Genomic DNA, 17,972 nt, shown 5'->3' with positions numbered 1-17,972 from the left:
TACAATTTTAAACAACAAACAATTTTAAATCCAGTCTAACGTCTGATATCAAGTTTGTCGTGCTATTCAGGTCCTCAAGCTGTTGCTGGGTGTGTTCTATGACAGGACAGAGCCAGATGACATAAGGATCATCGCCTATTTGACATCGCTGGCTGCCAAGCCAGACCAATCAGGTACATATATGTGGGTCTTGTACTGTGAAAATGGGGCTTAATGCCTGTGCGTAAAGTGTCATTCATGATTAGCCTGTGCAGCAATCACATGCTTATCTGGGACGAAATATTTTTCCTTAACTGGATTTCCATTTGTAAGGCACTTTAAACTAAAACTACCATAAAGCAAAAATAGTCATACCATATTTGCCTGTGTGGAATGCACAGGCTTATCTGAAATGACACTGTATGTGCATGTTTTAAGACCCCTTTTTCTAGATTTTGCAATGAAAAATAGTTTCTATTGTAGACTGGAAATGCTGCTTGTACCTGGCGTTTGTGCTTGTCAATAGCTAGGTGAAAATGTGTCATAAAAATCCGGGAATCATCCCACATTTTTATCAAAACCTATACAGCCAGATATTTATGAATACATTCAGACCTTGAGTTGGTGGCCAGGTCGTTGGAAGATGAACCAAGCCTGAACGTTGGCTCCCTGGTGTACGCTTCTCTACTAGAACTCTCCATGACATCTAAATCCTGTCTGGAAAACAGGTAACCGAATACTGCTCATATAATTATCCTTTCACCACTATATTTGATGGGTTTGTAGTCCCTTAGAAAATCAAACTAAATTTAAGACCTTTCTTAATAGAATAAAGTTGTAAAGGCTTCATTTTCAACCATTTGGTACTGATAATCAGCAACCAGCATTAAACTTAACCCTTTGCATGCTGGGAAATGTATAGTCTGCAAAAATGTCGTCTGCTGAATTTCTAAAATTAGCATTTTCTTTGATTTTTTTTTCAAAGAATACTATCAGAATAGCAAACAGTTTGGATCCTGATGAGACGCCACGTTTTGTGGCGTCTCATCTGGATCCAAACTGTTTGCAAAGGCCTTCAAAATTTGGTTCCAGCACTGAAAGAGTTAAACAGACTTTGAGTTACTTGCAATCTGTTTTGGTTTCTTTCTGGGTGCATATAGCCCTTTGCTTTTGAGCGGGAAAGGGTACAGGTGTTTGGTCAGGAAGATCTGTATTTAGACATGGATTCTGTTGAGTTGAAGCATTTACAATTTTATGAGATATTCCTATTTTGATTGCATGGTTGGTAATCTTTTATTTGGGGGGGGGGGGGGGGTATTATTGTCAGGTAATATATTATTTTGCTACTTCTGTATACAGTATACATATGGTATTCATAAGTTTTTTCATTTTCTCCAACTGTCCAGACATGCTCTCTGTTTGCTGAGCAAAAAGAACCTTGGGTATCACTGGCTGTACAGTTAGGCACAAACTTTAGTTAATTACACTGGGTCTGACTTGCATTTCATACAATAGCTATAAGTTATAAGTGGTATTTTTTACAATTCTGCTTCAGCGAAGCAGCTCGTCTAAGTTATCATACCATAAAAAATTCTTCGCAATGGCGACCTATGTAAAAGACCAGTTCAATTGAGTTAGCTACATTTTCTAAATCGGCATACCATGCTGATTATCATTGATAAATGTAAAGGCAGCTTGGTTGCCGTCTTCTTTTAAATTTATTGAGGGGTTCGGGACAGGAACCAGACACGAAACTGCCAGATGACACTTTAAACGCTGTGACGCTGGGAAACCCCAAATGTAGTTATTTTTAGATTTGATCAAGAATGTAACCCACCTCCAAGTTTCACCGAATGGGTCAAGTTCCCCACGGGTACTACTTCCCCGTAACCCCAAATTTGTTTTGGTACCCAATATTTTTTGTACCCAATTATTTTTCGTACCCATTTTTTTCGTACCCAAATATTTTGTTGTACCCATTTTTTTTGTACCCAAATTTTTTTTATGGCATAATTTTTTTGTATCCAAAATTTTTGTACCCGAATAGTTTTTTGTACCCAAAATTTTTGTACCGACATACACAATTGTGGTGATGTAAATAAACTTAAATTGATGATTTTATATCCACCCTTTTCAACAGCATCGTCACACAGGTACTTTCAGTACTTTGATTTAAGTCAAGTTTTATCTGTGTATTGACAGAAATAAAAAGAACAGTTTAACATGTAGCATTTAGCATTTGTACAAGATATACCAGCTGTATACATTTTTAGCTTGACTATTATATATGAAATATATATAGTAGAGCTATCCTACTCACCCCGGCGTCGGTGTCTGCGTCAGCGTCTGCATCAGCGTTACCGTTAGCGTGCAAATGTTAAAGTTTTCATACTACCCCAAATATTTTCTTTGTCCCTTGACTTATTGCTTTCATATTTTGCATACTTGTTTACCAACATGACCCCAACCTATAAACAAGAGCAGACAACTCTATTAAGCATTTTGTTATAATTATGGCCCCTTTTTCACTTAGAATATGCAGCAAATGTTAAAGTTTTCGTACTACCCCATTTATTTTCATTGTCCCTTGACATATTGCTTTGATATTTTGCATACTTGTTTACCAACATCACCCCAACCTATTAACAAGAGCAGACAACTCTGTCAAGCATTTTGTCATAATTATTGCCCCTTTTATACTTATAATATGCATATTATTGATAAATCTATGTAAAAGTTTGCATACTACCCCAAATATTTCCTATATCCTTTGACATATTTCTTTTATATGTTGCATACTTGTTTACCAACATGACCCCAACCTATAAACAAGAGCAGACCACTGTATCAAGCATTTTGACATAATTATGGCCCCTTTTACACTTAGATAATTGAACATTTTGCTTAAATTGCCATAACTTCTTTATTTATGATCACATTTTATTATTACTTTGACAAAACAACACTTACCTTAAAACCACAATGGATTCCACCCAAACAATACCCGACGCTCCTACCCAGAATCCCTTCCCCCCAACCTCACCCCCCCCCATTTTTTTTTTAAACATCATCTAATAAATTACCACACCCCACATTATACCCCCCTTTCACCCCCCACCCCACCTACCCCCCCCCCACCCCCCCCCCAATTTTTTTTTTAAACATCATCTAATAATTACCACACCACACATTATACCCCCCCTCTCACCCCCTACCCCCTACCCACCCACCCCCACCAAAAATAAAAGATTTTTTTTTTTTAAACATCATCTTAATTAATTACCCCACCCCACATTATACCCCCTTCTCACCCCCCCAACACCCCCCCCCATTTTTTTTTTTAAACATCATCTTATAATTACCACACCCCACATTATACCCCCCTCTCACCCCCCTACGCCCCCCCCCCCCCCCCGAAAAAAAAAATTTTTTTTTTTCCTTTTTTTATTTTTGAAAGATCATCTAATAAATTATTGAATATGAACAATTTCCCCATGATGGCTACTGTTATACTGTCAAGCACTCAAATAGTCAAGCGCGCTGTCCTCTGACAGCTCTTGTATTGTCCCCTACCGGGTTCACCGGAGGGGACTTATGGTTTGCGCTCTGTGCATCTGTCTGTGAGTCTTTCACACTTGTGTGGATCTTGCAATATTTTAAAAAGTTCTTCATATTTTTTAATGAAACTTGAAACATGGATAGATGGAAATATGGACATTATGCAAGTCATTTGATTTTTATTTTAATACAGTTGTATATGGTAATAAACCAATTATTCAAAGGACCTTTTAAGCATTAGCCCTAAATATAGTAAGTTGGAAGCTCAATTTAGATAATAAACATAAACAAATGCAGTGTTTTTGAAATATGTTAGTTCCAGGAACATCAGTTTGGCTCTGAGATATGCTAAGATCATTGACTCCCAGGAACAGAGGTCAAAGATCAGCGTACAGTCATCATATGACAGTGAGTACTGTAGTATCTGCATTATAGTTATAATACATTAACAAGTCACATTTCATTGAAATATTGCTCTGAAAATTGTATTTGATGGTTATGCTTATATTGTTGATGCCTACTTCAAAGTTTAGTAACCAATAATATTGATTTGTTCTGGTGAATGGGGCTTGTATATTTCTTTTTTTTCAGTGGCATATTTGTACCTTAGAATGTATGGAAAATCAAATGTATTTGATTAAGGGGAGCAATACAAACAGGTTTATATTCACCTTCTCATTAATTTGTAATTTAAAATAAACAGAAATCATGCGGTGTAATAACAAAAATTTAAGAATTGTAAACTTAATCACAATTTACATTTCAGACCAATTAAAAAAAATACTTTGTACATCTTAGTAATGATTTATATTGGTTCTATGTTTAAGAATTATAATATGGTAGAGTAAGGAATGTTCATAGTTATGTAAATTTATTTAAGAGATATTGTTTTACATGCAAACACATACTATAACAATTAAGGAATTGTCACCTACAAACACACATATGTTTAAATAATGCCCCCTTGGTCACAATTGGGTTACTTGTTTTGTTTATATGTATATATTGAAAACTCTTCTCTGAAACTGCAAGGAAGAGAGGTTTGGTATTTGGCATGTTACATTGTTTGGTAGTCTTTTACCATGCAAATCATGCCTTTTGGGTCAAAACTGGCCCCACCCGGGCATCACAAGATCTATATCAACTTATTTTGTATATATGACTTTATAAAAAACACACTTTTCTCTGGACCCACAAGTGCCAAGATTTTAATATTTGCTGTGTTACATCATACGGTGGTCCTCTGCCAGTTTTGTTCAAATCATAACCCTTATATCAAAATTTTGCGTCGCTCAAGGGGTCACTTGTTTTCCTTGTATTTGTATTGCGAAAATCTCTGAAATCACTACACCTGGTGGTTTTTTTTGGTATGTAACATTTATAGCCGCCCTCTGCTAAGTTTGTTCAGATTATGCCCCTGGGGTCAAAACTTGCCACAACGAAGTTGTCAAATGATTTATGTAGACTTGTGTACTAAATAACTTGACAGATCTCTGAAACCGAAAGGGTCAGGGCTTTAATATTTGGTATGTAAAGTTCTTTAGTTTTCCCCTAGGGTCACAACTAAGCCCACCCCAGGTCAGTCACATGATTTAATTACCAATGTTTAGAAAAGAATCTAAAAAAAACTTAAATATTTTTTTTTTTTTTTTTTTTTAAATCACAAGGGTTAGGTGTTTAATACTGTTGCTGTGCAACATCATAAAAAAAAAATTATGGTTGTACTCTACTAAGTGTTGTTTTTTTTAATCAAACCTCTGTGGTCAAATTAAGTCCTTACTTAGGGGTTATTTGTAGTGTTTTTTGTAATATTTTTATAGCAAAAACATTTGATTATTTGTTTTAGTATTGTCTCATTCCATATCAAATCTGTGTCTTACAGGATAACTAACCTAGAGAAAAGTCACGGTTATAATAAAAGCATAACCTTCACATAACACTTTGACAGTTTTGTCATGTCTCAGGTGAACGACCTCCGGCCTTTAGACCCTCTTGTTTTACAATAATTTTTTGTCAAAGATTTTCAATTATTATATATTTAATATTAAATATATTGTTATTTTTTCTATTGTGTGCGCTTCCTGTGCATGAAGCTATAATTCATATGCAAATCATCCACCATTGGCAGACTAGTTAAAGGCTTACTTTGCATAAAAAGATCCAATTTTGTCTGATGTGAAGTAATTACAGTGTATAAAGGTGTTTTGAGTACAAAGACGACTACAAGTTGCTGGAATGCATAATTGTAAGCCATAAGAATGAGTGGTTCCAAAAAAAAATCTACAAATTAATAGTAAAATGTTTGATAAAAGAAAGTCTTTTCTAAAGATCCAGTCTAGGTGGAATGTTTTGTCCATGATTAGCATGCTCGGCCTGCACAGGCTAATCTTGGATGACACTTACAACACATGCATTAAGCCCAGTTTTCCCAAAACAAGGCTTATATCTGTGCCCACAGAGGACCTGGGTGTGGGTTTTCTACGTCAGCTGGTGGTAGTGGGTGTGCCAGAGGAAAGTTTCCCGCGCGTTGTGTCTGTCAAGGTGTCCCCGTCCTTGTTGGCAAGAAACTCTGATATGCTGGAGGTACTGTTTTCTTGTAATTCAATTGTTATTTTTAAATTTTGTTTAAGTGAGCAAATACAGCTTTTTTTCCTATTTTTGAAAAGAAATGAAAATATTTTGTTCACTTTTGTTTGTTATTTGGTTGTGTTGATTTATATCAATGGTACTGCTATGTCAGCAACTGTTTATGACCGAGTTATGAGTGGGTTATAAACTTAGGATTTTGAAATTTTGTGGATTTGTTAATTTGGCCTTATTTGTTTCACAATCAATTAATAAATTTTTATGCCTCCCTTCAAAGACAGTAGATGACTCCTTTTGAAATTGGGGTCACTAGGTCAAGGTCACTGTCACAATAAGTGTGACAATCGTTTCCGATCAATAACTTATCAACGATTCAACTGTTTGGCTTGATACTTCACACATGTGCCTTGGCCTGGTACAGTAGATGGTCAAGGTCACTGTCACAATAAGTAATAAAATTGTTTCCAATCAATAACTCATCAACGATTCAACCGATTGGCTTGATACCTCACATGTGCATTGGCCTTGGACAGTAGATGTCCCCTATTGAATTTGGGGTCACTAGTTCAAAGTCACTGTCACAATAATTTGAAAATTGTTTCCGATAAAAACTCATCAAAAAATTGACTGATTGGCTCTATACTTCTTATGTGCGTTGGCCTTGGACAGCAGATGACCCCCATTGAAATTCCGGTCACTAGGTCAAAGGTCATGGTTACTGTCACAATAAGTGGGAAAATCGTTTCTGATCAATAACTCATAAAAAAATTGACCGATTGGCTTGATACTTTCCATGTGTATCGGCCTTGGAAGTAGATGACCCCTATTGAAATTGGGGTCACTAGGTCAAAGTCACTGTCACAATAAGTGTGAAAATTGTTTCCGATAAATAACTCGTTAACGAATTGACCGATTGGCTTGACACTTCACATGTAAATTGGCCTTGGACAGTAGATGACCCCCATTAAAATTGGGGTCACTAGTTCAAAGCTCTCTTTGGGGGCATATGTCTCCGACTGCGGAACTTTTGTTTAAATAAAATGTCTGACATAAGACAGAATCATTAGTAAAGCACTTGATTTTTATTGTTGGACAAAGCTCTCGAAAATCCAAGAAGTGTTTTTTTTCAACAAATAAGTTTGGTTTCACAGTATGTATTCAGTATATGAATATAGCATGGCCTTCATTCTTTAACAAAACAATGAAATTGATGTGACATAATGTTGGCTCCTTAATCTGCCGCGTTCAAAGGGGGTTTAAATTCATATTAATTACGCACCAATTTTTTGTATCACACATGTGAAACAATCTTGATTGGTCCATTTCAGATTGGCATGGTATCCTGAGGCATTTGATTGGTCCTTTTCAGATTGGCATGGTCTCTCAAGGCATTGACAGCCTGTATGAGGACATTCTAGCCAACCATGCCGACACTGAGCTGCAGACACTTGCACACATGTTCCTGCATGCCCGATCTCCACGCAGTACCTCTATACCCGAACAGAGAGTGGCTGACATCAAGAAAAAGGTATAAATATTACTCTGTTCCGATAGAATTGAGCCTTTCTCTGGGTAAACAGGGTTTAACCATTTACCACTGTGATACAAATTTTGACACATTTGAATTTTGCCTCAGAAAGTTAATTTAATGAAAGACTTTTCCTACTAGATTTAAATTTTACAGGCTTCGTTTCCGACCCTTAGATACTGATGAGCAGCAAACAGCATACAACTGAGTTACTCGCAGGCTGTTCTGGCTTATGCTGTTTACACATAGCCATTTTTACTTTGCTTCTGAGTGGCAAAGCGTTAATGCACATGGTGAAAATGTTGTCCCAGATCAACATCTGCAGTCCGCACTATCTAATAAGGGATAACACTTCCTACTTTTATTCCATTTTTCTTTTTAAGAAAGTCTCTTTGTAACAAAAATCCAATATTGGCCAAAAGTATCATCCCTGATTAGATTGTGCGGAATTCACAGGCTAATCTAAGACGCCACTTTACAAACATGAATTAAGCCCCCTTATCCCAGAGAAAGGCTCCATTGGTTTTGATAGCACACTTCGCGACATCTGTAAGCCTTGAAAATCATAGCAAAATTCTCCAGGCAAAAATACTTCTACTGCTACATATAATAATAATAATATCTTAGACATGTTTAATAACAAGTCACATATAATGCCTAGTCAAGTCTCCCAAGAAATTGATGAGCAGTGTGTTTTTTCACCATTTTGAAAATGGGGCTTGGTCCCTTTGTAAGGTCCCATTTGGGAAAAATATATACTTTTCATTGGTAATATGGCAAAATACAGGCCCCGAATTTGAAAGAAAAAAATCACTGATCACTTTTGGTCCCTGAATTATCTTATATAAGCATTTCTAGCCATTTCTTCATACAAAATCCAAAAGTTTTTTATTCAGTCTTTACCAAATTTTATATCAACACCAAATTGTATGGTCAGCCAGATTACCAGAGAAAATGCTGAGTAATTGCCCTTGTTTTATACTAGTATATATTAGTCATTTGAACACTTTTGGAACTCTATGTTGATTAATTTTCATCCAATTTTAATCTTTATCTTATGTTTGTTTTTAACTTAATATTCAGGGCCATAACTGATTTACAGTATATACAATACTTTAAATTTATAATATGTACAATACCTACAATTTACATTACCAATTAAGTATATTTTTTTTGTGATTTACATTCAAAAAAATATTATTGTTAACTTTTGGCTATAAAATATTAATTGCTATAATACTGTTGTACCTTTTTTAATTTAACCCTTTCCCCAATAAGAAGCAAAGTGAAAATGGCTTTTGCAACAAGTATAAAAACAGAACAGCCTGTGAGTAACTCGCTGTCTGCTCACGTATTTTTTTGGCTGTTCATCAATAACTAAGGCTTGGAAATGAAGCCTTTAAAACTTAAATTTAGAAAGAAAGGTATTTAATTAAATGTTACTTTCTTAGGGACTACAAATGCGTCAAAATACGTATCTAAGTGGCAAAGGGTTAAATAACTTTGTATGTATTGATTCAGGTTGGGGTGAAGCCAGTTGAGCCAGTGAAGCTTGAAGGCCATGTGTATGTCAAAGTGTTTGGTCAGGAAGCTCTGTATCTTGATCTGGAATCCATAGCTGCTGTGACGTCATTGGGACCTAGTCAGGGAGAAGGTCTTTACTGTTTAAGCATTATCAATTGTTCTTATGAGCCTCACTCTGAGAAAATGGGGCTTAATGCATGTGCGTTAAGTGTTGTCAGATGAGCCTGTGCTGTCTGCACAGATTAATTGCAAAATACTCTTTCTGCTTGATTTTTAAGAGGAGACTTCCTTTAAACAAAAAAATCCAGAAAAGTATAAAAGTGTGTCCCTGATTAGCCTGTGCAGTCCACACATGCTAAGCAGAAGCAACACTTTATGCACATGCAATAAGCCCAGTTTTACAAGTGCAATGCTCATGTTGATTTTTAGCTCGACTATTATATATGAAATATATATAATGGAGCTATCCTACTCACCCCGGTGTCGGCGTGAGCGTCTGCGTTAGCGTTAGCGTGCGAATGTTAAAGTTTTCGTATTACCCCAAATATTTTCTTTGTCCCTTGACATATTGCTTTCATATTTTGCATACTTGTTTACCAACATGACTCCAACCTATAAACAATAGCAGACAACTCTATCAAGCATTGTGTCATAACTATGGCCCCTTTGCCACTTAGAACATGCAGCAAATGTTAAAGTTTGCGTACTGCCCCAACTATTTTCAATGTCTCTTGACATATTGCTTTCATATTTTGCATACTTGTTTACCAACATCACCCCAACCTATAAACAAGAGCAGACAACTCTATCAAGCATTTTGTCAAAATTATTGCCCCTTTTATACTTATAATATGCATATTATTGATAAATCTATGTTAAAGTTTGCGTACTACCCCAAATATTTCCTATATCCTTTGACATATTGCTTTTATATGTTGCATACTTGTTTACCAAACATGACCCCAACCTATAAACAAGAGCAGACTACCGTATCAAGCATTTTGACATAATTATGGCCCCTTTTACACTTAGATAATTGAACATTTTGCTTTAATTGCCAAAACTTCTTTATTTATGATCACATTTTATTATTACTTTGACAAAACAACACTTACCTGAATACCACAATGGATTCCACCCAAACAATTACCCACGTCCCTACCCAGAATCCCCCCCCCAACCCCCCCCCCATTTTTTTTGTTTAAACATCATCTAATAAATTACCCCATCCCAAATTATACCCCCTCTCACCCCCACCCCCCTCCCCCCCCCTAATTTTTTTTTAAACATCATGTAATAAATAACCACACCCCACATTATACCCCCCTCTCACCCCCCCCCCCCCCCCCTACCCCCCACCCCCCAATTTTTTAATATTTTTTCCTTTTTTAATTTTTGAAAGATCGTCTAATAAATGACCACACCCCACATTATACCCCCTCTCAACCCCCTCCCAAACAAATAAATAATTTTTTTTAATTTTTTTATTTTTGAAAGATTGTCTAATAAATTATTGAATATGAACAATTTCCCCATTTACGTTATAATGTCAAGCACTCGAATAGTCGACGCGCTGTCCTCTGACAGCTCTTGTTCAAAGCTGTTCTTTGTGTTCATATTTTAGTTTGAAAATGTTTGCGTTTTTTTCAGATCATTGCATTGTATACATATGTTTTGTTTAACCATTTAATTTGTCAAACATGTTCACTTAAGAAAGCAAACATTTTATTCCAGTAATAATGCAATCATTGCTGCTACCTTTTTATTGCTTTAATGTTCTTGGAAGTAGTTTTTTTGATTTGTAGTAATATGAAAAGCAGTACATACTGAAATTACTCCATTTAAGCAAATGTATGGCTTTGAGTACGAAGAACACCACAGTTGCATTTAAATTTACCCTTTCCCACTCAGAGGCAAAGTTAAATTGGCTATATGCAACCAGCATTTTAACCAGAACAGTCTGCGAGTAACAAACAGTCTGTTTAGGTTTTATGATGTTTGCTGCTAATAAGTATCTTAGGGTTGGAAATGAAACCTTGAATCATGAATCCATTTAGAAAGGTTTTTAATCAATTTAATTATCTAAGGTACAACAAACACATCAACATATGTATCTAACAAGTAAAGGGTTGAGTATCAACATTTCAGGTAAACAAGGTGAGACATTTTCAATCCTGAGATTTCTCAAGGCAGAAATGGGTCTCCTGGACTCCCTTAAGGATCTGCTGCATAGTCAGTTCAGTTTTGCAGTGCCCCTTGTCCAGCTCCAACAGACCACAGAGTCCGGCCTCCCCCTGAGGGCGGAGCTCCACCTGCAGGGTATTTCCAGTCTGCAGGTTAGATTACACTAATTCAAATCCTATAGAGTCCCACTATAAAACTGCCAACATTCAAAGCATTTTTTTCATGCCTTTCCTTTACATCAGATTTTGCAAGTGTTTGCCAATCATTTTAAAGATGGATCTGTCCTATTCCAATAATTTCAGGGGAGCTTTGGAATCCAGGAAAACCCCAGAAAGGCCAGGTCTGGTCCACTTATCAGCAGATGGGACGCCTTTGTAGACATGAAGCCAAGGTACGTCTTTGTGCTCTTATGCCTCCACAATTAAATTTAAGATCTTTCAAATTTGTAAGCCTTTATTTTCTACCCGAAGATACTGATGAGCAGCAAACAGCATAAAACCTGAACAGACTGCAAGTTTTTTGCTGGCTGTTCTGTTTTATGTTGGCTGCATATAGCCATGTTCACTCTTCTTCAGAGCAGGAAGGGGTTTACTGGAGTCACTGTGGATTATTTGTTCTGTAAGCATTTTTGGTCCTTTAAACTTCTTCTTCAATATTGTCGGATTAAGATGATGCTTCTTATTTATATGGCATTTTCAATTATCGGAGATTCAAATTACTGGAAAATTAGGAAGATGTTCAATTTTGCAGTATATTTATTTTACCTGTTCTAAATGTCTACATTCCTAAATACTGTTTTTTTATGCCCCCCTTCAAAATTTCAGAAAGTTTTAGTCGCATTGTCATAAGAATACTGGATGTCTTAAAAATCCTGTCTGAGCAATAAATGTGCCATGTTTTAATGGTTTTAAAATAACCACAACAAATCATAAGATCAGATGTATTGTGTTGTCCATAGCTCAAAGGTTGAGTTCACATTGTAAGGTCAAAGGTCAACTTCGCTGGTAACTTTGCCATGTATTTGATGAATTTTTTAATAACTTTGCACAAATGTATCCCATCATTAGACAACATGTTTTTGTATTACCTGTCGCCCTACTTTAAAGGTCAAGGTCAATCTTAAGGGTCAAAAGGTCAAAAATGGAAGGGGGGGGGAATGTTTGTCCTTTAAACACATGTTTTGTTGAATAGTGAATAATATAGATCATACATAAAGATATATTAGTTTTTACAACACAGTAATCTATTTAAATTACTTATGTAAAATTTAGCACTGTACATGGAATGGAACTTTTTTTTACTTAGTCAATAATGTCGCAAGTTATTGAAGTTTGTATATGCATTAATGTTGAATAAACATATGCACATACTGGTAATAGCCCGAAATAAGTTATAGATATTCATGTGAATCTTCATTTGTTTGCATGCCTTAACACATTTTAATCGAAATGCATGTTTATTTTGTCCCTCTGACAATACATGTTCATTACAGTAAAACATTTGTGATGTTGTTGTCACATTCTTGACATGTATGACACAACCACTAGGTACAGGAACAGCATCTGAGCTGCAATCTGCCAAAACTCTACTTAGTGCATGTGCGTAAAGTGTCTTTCCAGATTAGCCTGTTCTGTCTGCACAAGCTAACCTGGAAAGACTTTCAGCTTTTATGGTATTTTTTGTTTAAAGGAAGTCTCTTCTTTGCAAAAACTAGTTTAGGCAGAAAGTTTTGTTCCAGATTAGCCTGTGTAGACTGTTCCAGATTAGCCTGTGTAGACTGCACAGGCTAATCTGAGACTTCACTTGAAGCACATGCATTAAGCCCTGTTTTGGCAGGCAAGGCTCAATTCCTTTAAGTCTTAAACCTGAATCAGCATGCAATGATAGTAAACTGGCTAAATTTTTAAGACTAGCATGTCTGCATAAAAACATTAATTTCACAGTTCTGTCATGTTTAACCCTTTACCACTTAGATACATATTTTGTATTCCATTAGAAAGTTACATTTAATTAAAGACCTTTCTTACTAAATTTAAGTTTTAAAGGCTTCATTTCCAACCTAGAGTTACTGATGAGCAGCAAACAGCATAAAACCTTAACAGACTGCGAGTTACTTGCAGTCTGTTATGGTTTAATGCTGGTTGCAAAACAATTTTCACAGTGCTTTTATGGGCGAAAGAGTTGAAACCCATTACTTTGTATGTCAGCCTGTTCGTCCAAGCACAACCAAGGCTGGGAGTCCAGCTGAAGCACATTACATCAGGCCTGGAGCTCCCTGTGACAATCTCGCTGGACCTTCCAGTGTCCGCTGTGGTGAATGTGGACCCTGAGAAGTCCAAACTTCTCATCTCTTTCAAAGACCAGGTTAGGGCAGTCTTCATATTTATTGAGCTTCGTTTTGGGAAAATGGGGCTTAAAGCATGGGCAAAGTGTTGTCCCGGACTAGCCTATGCAATCACACAGCAAAGTAGCAGATCCAAATCATTTGCAATGTAAGGCATTTTCCAGTTAATTCTTGGGAATAAAGCTTAGGCATCTTACTGAAATGGATTTACATTGGTGATGGAGGCAATGTATAATATCAATATTGTGACAGGGGGTATTTAACAGTTTCATATTCCTTTGGTGCGTTGAAACAAATAAAGATGTCTATGGGGTATCTCATTTTTGGACCTTACGTTCTCACCTTCTTAGTGTTTTTTACACTGGAATAGCCTAAATGATTTTGATTTTCAAGATAACACTTACTTAATGGAACATTTTGGACCAATCAAAACTGTAGCTCTCAATTTTCAGAAGCCTGTGAGAGCAGTAAGCATTGAGGCTCGCATGTTTACAGTAATAAGCATGGACCCTACCTCTCTAAGTGCATATGACAAAATCACAGATCGCCGAGAAATAATAGCCGTGGAAGGAGCTGATATCACAAAGGTTAAAGTCTGTTATTATTTTAGTGTTGTTTTTTTACTAACACACTATATTATATTATATTATAAAAAACTTATATTTTTACAACATCATATTATCATTGGATGTTATAAATGTTTACAATTATGATATAGAAATGTGTTCATTCATAGATTATATACTTATTGAGTTATGTAATAGTTGATTACAACGATGTATAACAGTAAGGATATTTAGCTTTATTTGTTTGCTTTAGCACAACTGGCTTATGATGAGTTATTGAGATATGATGATGTCCCTCATCTATCCATCTGTTTTCTCATATGTGTGTCAGGAATGTTGACCCTTCAGCTTTTAAGCCCCCCCCTGTACGAAATGTTCCGCCCGCAATTGAGACGCAATTGAGACGGAATTTTATTGACAGTTCTGCCTGGAAAATTGTTGATTCCGCCCGGAATATAGTGGTTACAAGAAAGAATGTTTTCCAGGTGGAAAGGAGGCGGAAATGGGGCCGAATTTGGGGTAAAATATGCTAATGAGGCGGAAAAGATTTCCGGGCGGAAATTATTTTTGCATGCTGACACAGGTCGGAATATGCTAATGAGGCGGAAAATATTTCCAGGCAGAAATTAGACTGGGATGGAAATTTCAGGGCGGAATTTATTTCTGGGCGGAAATGACAGGAGAATATGTTAATGATTCCGAGGGGGGATATTATGAATTACTCCGGTATATACATAGCTCCTTAAGCTGCTGATTGATTGACGGACATAAAAGGTCACAAAAACTAAAAAAAACTTTAAAAAAATCACACACAAAAACATGCACCTTTCAATCTTTATCCAGATACAGACAGTCATAAAACAAACCTTTTTTGCAGATGACACAACATTAACTTCATTGATGGAACAATTAACTCATTCACTGCTTTAATAAACGCAATACATTGACTGTAGTATAATAGTGGCTTAAAACTAAATACTTAAAAATCAACAACTATGCATGTTGTTTCACTAAAACATTCACTTATTAAATTTAAGGAATACAAAAACTTTATCTGGACCTCTGATGGAGCTAATTAATTAAAACACTAGGTTTCTATTTCACAAATGACAAAAATTTTGATATGGCAAAAAACATTCAATAAGATATTTTATGTAAGACACCTTTGACTGCATTACGTTTTTATATAATGTGAAATTAACTGCAAAAATAACTAGCTTGATCATTCATTATAAATGTTATAGGTTAAAACCACCCGCCGAAACAGATATTACTGACTTAAACAATATAACTCACACTGTAATAAACACAGTATTATAAGAAAACAATACAACGTAAATATAGAAACAAACCTGTTTAATAGTTCAGAGCATTTTAAAAAGTTCCATCATAACTCACTGATTAGAATCGCTCTTTTTAGCCTTTTTTACACACTGAATGTTGACTTCCACATTTTACTTAATTATTTCAGAATGTTCATCAAAGTAAGACTAATTCATCATATTATTAAAACTTCAAATTAAACAAGAAATATCTTTTAAAAAGATATACGGCGTTGATTGTGGTTGGAGTTTATGAAAGGGAAAGAGTTCAATGAATGAGATCAAGGATAGCGAATGTCTTTCTGTGCAGTTCTTAGCTGCATCACACGCAGTACGGGATGTTACGCGGAGTTTTTGCGGCTTATTTTACATTATTACATATTTCTGGTCATAAACCTATAGATACAAAACAGAAAACCAAAAGAATAATGGTAAGTGAAATTAAAACATATGAGCCAACCGGACACACGCGAAGTATCCGCAATATTTTTAATATTTATGCGCGCAATCTTCGAACAAACCTGTTTTAGTGCTTTGTCGGGCATTGCTATTTGATTCGAGTATTAACAGTATCGAGAATCATTGCGCTCATGCTTGATACATTAGTCAATATGGTGGAATAATTCTTGTTAAATTAATTTAAAATAACATTTATCATGGTATTGTTGAAAACACATTAAGAATCTATTATTGACATACCATAATAAAATCGCTGGATATCTTCATTTAACATCTTTCTGGTCTAAAGAAAATTGCAGTTCACATAGTTCACGCTCTTGCGTCTTTATTATATCACGATTATTTTACTGGCTGCGAACTCCGGTAAGAACATAAGGTATTCGTGAAGACCCAGCGAGTACCTGTATATAAACTCTGACATTCACACACACTAACCGCGAACTGACAAAGGTGTAGAATCTACGCGCAAATTGTATTGATGTGAAGAGTTGAGTGTAAAACTGTTCTATCTATCATGCCTTTTCATAAGAGATAAAATTGTTTCATGCTGAACACGCAGTAAAACAGTGTTAGAAAGACGCGGCCATGTTTCCAATGTTCTGGTGGTATTCTCAAATCAGCCAATGGACTAAATGAAGTGTATTTATTCGTGGGTAGCCGCGCGCATTTTTATGAATGTAACCTAAATGTCAACTAAGGTCAAAAGTGACGTTAATCAGCTACGCCGCAAAAGTCAAATCATTGCTTTGAAACTGCATTTCAAATGTTCAAGTCTGAGTAACAGGTCTTGCAAACACCCGCTTTTATTTTCAAAATTCTGACTCACACACTGAGCCAGTGTCTGTCCTATCAGGCTGTAAGGGATCATATTACCCATGCATTATTTGTTTACAACTGGGGGAATACAAACATACAGCCACCAAATTGACATCGTAAAACAAAACACTACTGATAAACAGGGATAAATTTACTGCATTTCACAACAATTTTCAACTTGCATCATACATCCCTTAATCAAATTTATTCTAAGACCCTTCATTCAAAGATATTTTAAATACATAGTAGATTTACATGTACTTTAGATGTTGTAAGGTAAATTATCATAACAAAGTGATTTAATTATAAGGTCTTCTAAAAATAAGCCTGAGCCAATATATATATAAATTTCATCCAGAAGAGTATACCTAAGTTAATTATTTTCCTATAAATTTTGAGGAGTGACAACTTGCAGCTGAATTTGTGGATTAGTCCCATTTTTTCAGTCATTCCAGCCTTCAATTTGTGTCATTTCAAGCTCATTTCAGCTTTTTTTGCATGGGTGAACTATTGTATGAATTGAATATTAATGTTTTCCTTGTGTATAGCAAATGTTTTCTACAATAACCATTTAGAAACTGAAATCAGAACTTTGTTTATTACTTATCTTAAAGTCCCATTTTGAAATTCTTTAGCAATAGTTTCTAAGTCCAACATTGTGCCCCAGAGAAATGTATAAGTATGAAATTTCGCCCAAGTTAATTTTCTTAGTCAGAAAATCCGCCCCAGAACATGTTCAAGTATGAAATTCCGCCCGAGTCTTATTTCCACCCGTAATTGCTAATGAGTTCCGACTGGAAAAAAATCAAGAGACATGGTCTTTTTGGGGCGGAAATCAATTTCCACCTCAAGTCCGCCCTGGAATTAATAGTTTCCATCACAATTACGCCTCATTTCCGTCCCATTTCCGCCCCAAAATGTCGTACGGGTCAGATCGAATGATGGGGATTATATTGTTTTTGGCCTGTCTGTCTGTCTGTCATTCATTGTGTGTTTCTGTCCCAAAACTTAAACCTTGGTCATAATTTGCAATATTGAAGATAGCAACTTGATATTTGGCATTCATGTGTATCTCATGGAGCTGCACATTTTGAGTGGTGAAAGGT

The 17,972-nt window shown here is 35.8% G+C and overlaps 1 protein-coding gene across 4 annotated transcripts in view; it reads left to right on the top strand.

Moving 5' to 3' along the window:
* LOC127862411 (uncharacterized) overlaps positions 1 to 17,972 on the top strand; it is a 72,869-nt gene that overhangs the window by 27,977 nt on the left and 26,920 nt on the right. For all 4 annotated transcript variants that reach the window (XM_052401510.1, XM_052401509.1, XM_052401508.1 and 1 more), the window contains 10 exons: positions 71 to 173; positions 593 to 707; positions 3,854 to 3,945; positions 5,996 to 6,120; positions 7,493 to 7,651; positions 9,173 to 9,305; positions 11,324 to 11,511; positions 11,662 to 11,750; positions 13,567 to 13,723; positions 14,156 to 14,290. In XM_052401510.1, the coding sequence (XP_052257470.1) occupies positions 71 to 173; positions 593 to 707; positions 3,854 to 3,945; positions 5,996 to 6,120; positions 7,493 to 7,651; positions 9,173 to 9,305; positions 11,324 to 11,511; positions 11,662 to 11,750; positions 13,567 to 13,723; positions 14,156 to 14,290 (1,296 nt within the window). The remainder of the gene's footprint in view (positions 1 to 70; positions 174 to 592; positions 708 to 3,853; positions 3,946 to 5,995; positions 6,121 to 7,492; positions 7,652 to 9,172; positions 9,306 to 11,323; positions 11,512 to 11,661; positions 11,751 to 13,566; positions 13,724 to 14,155; positions 14,291 to 17,972) is intronic.

This window comes from Dreissena polymorpha, chromosome 16, assembly GCF_020536995.1.
Source record: "Dreissena polymorpha isolate Duluth1 chromosome 16, UMN_Dpol_1.0, whole genome shotgun sequence".
Taxonomy (NCBI): domain Eukaryota; kingdom Metazoa; phylum Mollusca; class Bivalvia; order Myida; family Dreissenidae; genus Dreissena; species Dreissena polymorpha.
The sequence above is the reverse complement of the archived record's forward strand: the minus strand, read 5'-3'. Positions and strand labels throughout refer to the sequence as shown.